Below are 6,000 nucleotides of genomic sequence, written 5' to 3'. Positions count from 1 at the left end.
CTGGAAGGAATGGGGGTGCCACACTCCAGGCTTTGTTCTGCTTTAAACTGAACCAGGTTCCTTGGGGGGGGGGGAGGGGGAGGGCTCTGACACTCCCCATCCCTCCAAGACAAAGCCCCTTCCTTAGAGAGCCACACACCCATCTAGATGCACCTTCCTTCTCTGCTATGCCTCTAAGGCAGGCATGGTTGATGCCTCCGTTCTCCTGACATCTTTTTCATACCTCTGGGCCTCTGGGCTCTTCCTTTTGCCTAAACTCCCCCAGGACCATTGTTCTTCTGTAGAACTTGGTCTCATTTTTAACACCCAGCTGACTGCCCTCCTCTTGCTGCCCAGGCAGTGCTTCCCTGCAGGCTGTGCAGAGGCCTGGCTTTGGAGAAGCTCTTCCAAGGTGCCTGGCACCCATGCCCAGCACTGCTGCCATCCACTTGCAGCCCTCTCCACAGGCATAGGACCTGTTCAGACTGAGCTCCTCAGGCTGTCCCACTCCTGTGTGGCCCCAGTGTTTGACACATGGTAGACAGAGTGGATCTCCTTTTACATAACCAGCCTGGCGTGGGTACACATTCATATTCACTCTCATTGTCTCTCTCATGTGTGCTGTGCACTCATGCTCTGAATTCGGCCCAGAATTCAGCCAGGCCGTGTGTCTCAACAGAGGCAAAGAGCAAGGAACAGGAGAGAAGGGTGGGGCCAAGGAGGCCTGAGAGCTAGTGCTCTGGCTTTCCCACAAGTTCACTTATGACCTTGAGGGAGTCATTTAATTTGTTTGGATCCCGGTTTCTTAATCCACAAAAGAAAGAGTTTAAAATTAAAGGATCTTTCAGCTATGCATGAGTCTCTGACCCAGATGCTATTTCTTCCTTACTGTAATTAGAAAAGAGTCCAGTGAATTAACAACTGCCCTCTTTAGCATTAACTGTGATTCAAAAATTTTTCCTGGCTTATGTTTAAAAGATGTATCTGAAAGGAAAAGAACTCTAGGTAAAGAATGATAAACATGGAATTTATACTAGAATTACATTAACTTCCAGTAGTTGTGAAACATGAAATATGCTAACAAACAGTACAATGGGGATTTAATTGAGGCTGTTTAAAGACTTTCGAAGTTTTAAAAACCAGGGCAAAGCAATAATTTACTCTGACTCAAGGGGCCCAGAGAGTTGACTTTCTTTTAAAGCTAACATGGAGTTACATACCTGTGCTACTGGCTACTGGTACTGCAGTGGTAAAAAACACCTTCTCAACTTTAGATGCTTGTTGCTGGGGGGAAAAAAAAATCACACTTATGCCCAGTCAAATATGGCAGACATCCAAAGTCCTGAAGCCTCCCATCCAAGAGGACAGAAACCCTTCAGTGTTTAGGGAATTTTGTACTGAGTGATGTTTTGTTTGTGCTCTGACATGAGGCCTCTGTACTGTTTGACATTCCATCCTGACAATGTAGCTAGCTGGCTATCTCCCAGCTGCCTAATCCAGTGGGTTCTGCATGTTCAAAGGCTTCTTCAAGGTTTTTTGTTTGTTTGTTTGTTTGTTTTCCCAAGCTGATGGTCTCCTCAGAGGGAGCCTAAGGCTCGCTTTCCCTGTAGGCTACCCACTCCTCTATCCTATTCTGTGAAAGCTGGAAAGTTCTTTTCTTCCTCTCAGGGATTAAGCTGAATGCTAAGGAACTTACATGTTTCTCAGTTTTCTGCATGTTTCAGAAAATGCAGTGTGTAACCAGGCATATACTCGGCTCTCAAAGGACATTGAAATGAATGAGTCATCAGACCAAATGCTTCCTTATCACACTAATATACTTCCTAGTAAATTGACTAAAGGTTTCTGTTTTCTTCATCTTTTATTCCTTAAAAAAAAAAAATGCGGGGCTGGGGATGTGGCTCAAGCGGTAGCGCGCTCGCCTGGCATGCATGCGGCCCGGGTTCGATCCTCAGCACCACATACAAAGATGTTGTGTCCGCCGAGAACTAAAAAATAAATATTCATAGTCTCTCTCTCTCTCTCTCTCTCTCCCTTAAAAAAAAAAAAAAAAAGCCTCAGGATGATCTGAGACAAAGTGAAAGTCTCTGGCTAAGTTATAGGAGATGACACTATAAAACAAGCTGAAAACATGAGACCCCTATTTATTATGTGGAAGAAGAATGACACTTGTTTCATGCAGTTCCACAGGGCAGATGTGGGGGGTGGGGGGACACCAACTCTATGGAGGCAGATTGGATCACAACACTGGAAAGGCCTTTTCATGACGCTGCCTATCTATAATGGAAACAGGATGTCTTGAGAACTGGTTGGCACACCATTTCTGAAATTTGAGTGTTCAAATTATTTAGTCCAAAGCTACTTTTCCAGTTTATTTATATCTACCAACAAATTCTCCTACCTGGTATATCCTTATCTCTATCTAGTTTCTACCCATGTCAAGGCTCACCTGATCTGTGTGACAACCCAATAATTCCTTCCCCTTAGTGTATGAATCCCTCATCTAGCCACACAATGTAAAAACCAAGAGCACAGGCTCTGGGGTTGGTCTGCCTATGCTCAAATCCCAGCTTTGCCTCTGTAAGTTGTGTGACCTTGGGCTAGTCACATAACCTCTCTGGACCTTAGCTATCCACTACTAAAACCACACCTGTCTCCTAGGATTGTTGTAATGTGTTAAGTTCTTGTTAACACAGTATATGACATATAGAGATACATACTGAGGCAGTAAGAACTGTGTTAGGGGGTGAAGTATATATGGGAACTATCTGTTCAATAAAATCTAAAAATTATGTAAGTAAAAAATAATGTATGTAAGTAATGATTGGCACGTTAGACCTTCAGTTTATAAAAATCTTAAGTTAGGTGTGGTGGCATGTGCCTGTAGTCCCAGCTATTGGGAGGCTGAGGCAGGAGAATTGTTTGAGCCTAGGAGTTCAAGATTAGCCTGGGCAACACAGTGAGACTCTGCTCAAGAAAAAAAAAAAAAGGAAAGAAAGAAGGAATGAAAGGGTTCAATAAATAAGAGCTGCTTTTTTTGTTTTGTTTTGTTTTGAATCACTATTACTGTAATTTGGCACTTTACTGGTAATATTAACTTTCTTTTAGGCATTTCAGCAATTTTAACCTGAATGTAAGTCTTTATGGAAAAAAGAAATCATAATTTCTCAGTTTTCTGCATGTTTCAGAAAATGCAGTGTGTAACCAGGTATATACTCGGCTCTCAAAGGACATTGAAATGAATGAGTCATCAGATCAAATGCTTCCTTAGAAAATGGTAGTAAGGGAGCAGGGATGTGGCTCAGTGGTACAGGGCTTGCCTAGCATGCATAAGGCCTGGGTTCAATTCCCAACACTGCAAAAGAAAAGAAAATGGCTCTAGTGGCTTTAGGATAAGCTCTGAGAGCATAGTTTATTTGTTTCACTTGGTCATTGCTGTTTGGTTATGTGTGACTCAGTCACATCAGTCCCTTGTATCAGTCTTGGGGACAACCTGATTTTCTGAAATATTCTTGAGTCTCTGGAGTCTGTTGACTGCTTTCCTGTACTAGATGATGTGATTAAACTTCAGATAGAATATTCTTTCAAGTGTCTACTGCTAGGTAAACTTAAAGATTGTTTCTCTGCCTCTTTATCATAGGTGCTAACCACAGCATTCCCTGTATTTATACCATTTGATTATGGAGAAAATAACTACAAGGGGTAATTACACATTTCAGGGTAGACATGCTAGCCATTTCCCTTTTTGCAATAAAAGCCTCTGAACACATCACCCCTGTATATACACTTTACCCCACTGGGTATATTTATATGGAATACTTACAATTTGTTCTTGGTTTTGTGGTGAACTGGTGGCACCATTTAATATCCATTGTAAGTTCTGTTCTCCCATAACTAGGCTGGGCTGCAGGATAGCCGTGTTGGGAGTTGGGGTGATGGTTATGGTGGGATTATTAGTTAGGACAGAGTTGGCACCCAGAGGCAGAGTCTGGACCATGGCTGGCAAGGGCTCAGTAGTACTTTGTGGTGGGGCTGGTGTTGCCACGGCCGATGCCACCGCCGCTGCTGATGCAGAAGCCCCAGCAACAACGGAAAGTCCTGGTACGATGGGCTGCGGTGCCTGGGGATGTGGAAGAAACTCTTGATGATTAGCAGCAAACTGCGCGCTGTGGGGAACAGGCACTTCTGGAGGTTGTAAGAGAGCAGGGGGGTTGCCAAATGCAGCTTGCTGGGAACCGGGTCCTAGGGAGGGAGCAGGTGGAGGAGCGGACGGAGCTGAGGCTGGCAGCAGAGGCTGGGGTGGCTCGGAGAGGCCAGGCTGCAGTACAAGTGGAAGAGATAAAGATGCTGAATTTCCTGCAGGTGGTGGAACATCACTGACTGATTCTGCATCACCATTAAAACTTTCAATCAAGGCAGCTGGCAAGAAAAAGAAATAGAGACATATATCCATATCCCAAGCTTTACATGAGCCACAAAAACACAGTTATTATGGGCTAAACAGGACAGTGACAGTTGGCTGCAGCCAATTCCTTTACAGCTAGTAGGCTGGCTTTCTGCTTTCATTTAGTGACACCTCTGGTCAATATAACAGGTTTCATGATCAACCATTCTTCCTCAATGTGATGACCTAGTAAAAGTTTTATGATTTTAAAAAAATGTGTACTAAGTTCTTTCTGGAAGAGACTAGGCATTCTTTTCTGGACATGACTATTCAGTATAGTTTGTGACAACTGATTACCGTTATAATCTTATAGACAGATTACCGTTCAAACACAATATGATTTAAGCCTGGCTAGTAGGTCCTACCCATGTATGAACAGGGTATCACATCTAAAGGCAAAGTTCACAGCTCCTACTTAAAGCCAAAAAGAGATTCTGGAAAAAGAAACCCTTTTCTTCCAGAGCCAAGAAAAGTTGCAAGAACAGATGGAACTGAAATGAAAGGCCCATCCTTCTCTGACCCTCCACAGAAGGTCTGCTTCTTTTAAGCTAATTGAAATATTTCATTGTGCCTGTAATTTGTTATGTCAACAAGTGAACCCCCTTTCCCAGGGCTGAGATGTGAGCAGAAAGAGTCTGTGTAACCAACCTGTCTGTTGAGGATCTTCCTGAATTGCTGATTCATCTGAATTCTGAAACATTGATTCAAAGATGACTGCTGGTGAAATTGTGCTGAGGTCCTGGCCCTGTGTCTGATCAAGAGAGACAGAGATGTGACACTCTCCATCCTGAGACAATTCCTCACCACTAGAGAATATATTCAGGGTGGCTGAACTAGAATGATCTTTTGGTATTCTTCTTGTTTTTACCTTCTCATATTTCAAGTGACATGCATTTCCCTAAAACTTAAGATACTGAAGATATGGGTCTTCAGGAGCTAGCAAGTTATGACTTGTAGGTTGATTTCCGGTTTTTATAAATAAAAGTTTTACAGGAACACAGGCACACTCATTCATTGATAGATTATGCTGCTTTCATGATACACCTGCAGAGCTGAAAAGTTGTGACAGAGATCATGTGGTCCACAGGTTCTAAAACATTTACTAACTGGCCCTTTATAAGAAAGGCTTGCCAATCTCTGTTCTAAAAGAGCAAATCCCACATAAAATGGGATTATATAATGCCCATTACTGCTATGGTTTTTTTGTCCTTTCTGAAACTCATGTTAGAGTTTAATCCCCTTTATGAGCTATTTAAGGGTACCTTCACACTATGGTGTTTAGAGGGGGAGCCTTTGGATGGTGATTAGGATTAGACAAGGTCATCTGGATGGAGCCTCCTTGATGAAATACTAGTGGCTTTACCAGAAGGAAAGAGACCAGGATATACACACACATGCACACTTCCTGTCTCTCACCACATGATGCCCTGCACCATCTCAGGGTTCTGCCAGCAAGAAAGCCATAAACCAGTGTGGCCCCTCAACTTTGAACCTCCAGAATCATGAGCCAAAGTAACACATTTTCTTCAACAACAACAAAAAGGACTGGGGGTGCTGGGGTTGTGGCTCAGTGGTAG

The 6,000-nt window shown here is 43.2% G+C and overlaps 1 protein-coding gene across 1 annotated transcript in view; it reads right to left on the bottom strand.

Annotated features, from left to right (window-relative positions):
- Nucleotides 1-6,000, bottom strand: part of Mtf1 (metal regulatory transcription factor 1) — a 40,317-nt gene that overhangs the window by 1,290 nt on the left and 33,027 nt on the right. The window contains exons 8-10 of the mRNA XM_015485244.2: nucleotides 5,072-5,174; nucleotides 3,803-4,398; nucleotides 1,200-1,263 (exon numbers count right to left, since the gene is read on the bottom strand). Of these exons, the coding sequence (XP_015340730.1) occupies nucleotides 1,200-1,263; nucleotides 3,803-4,398; nucleotides 5,072-5,174 (763 nt within the window). The remainder of the gene's footprint in view (nucleotides 1-1,199; nucleotides 1,264-3,802; nucleotides 4,399-5,071; nucleotides 5,175-6,000) is intronic.

Source organism: Marmota marmota, unplaced genomic scaffold (assembly GCF_001458135.2).
Source record: "Marmota marmota marmota unplaced genomic scaffold, marMar, whole genome shotgun sequence".
Classification (NCBI taxonomy): Eukaryota; Metazoa; Chordata; class Mammalia; order Rodentia; family Sciuridae; genus Marmota; species Marmota marmota.
Note: the sequence above shows the minus strand (reverse complement) of the source record. Positions and strands in the feature narration are given on the sequence as shown.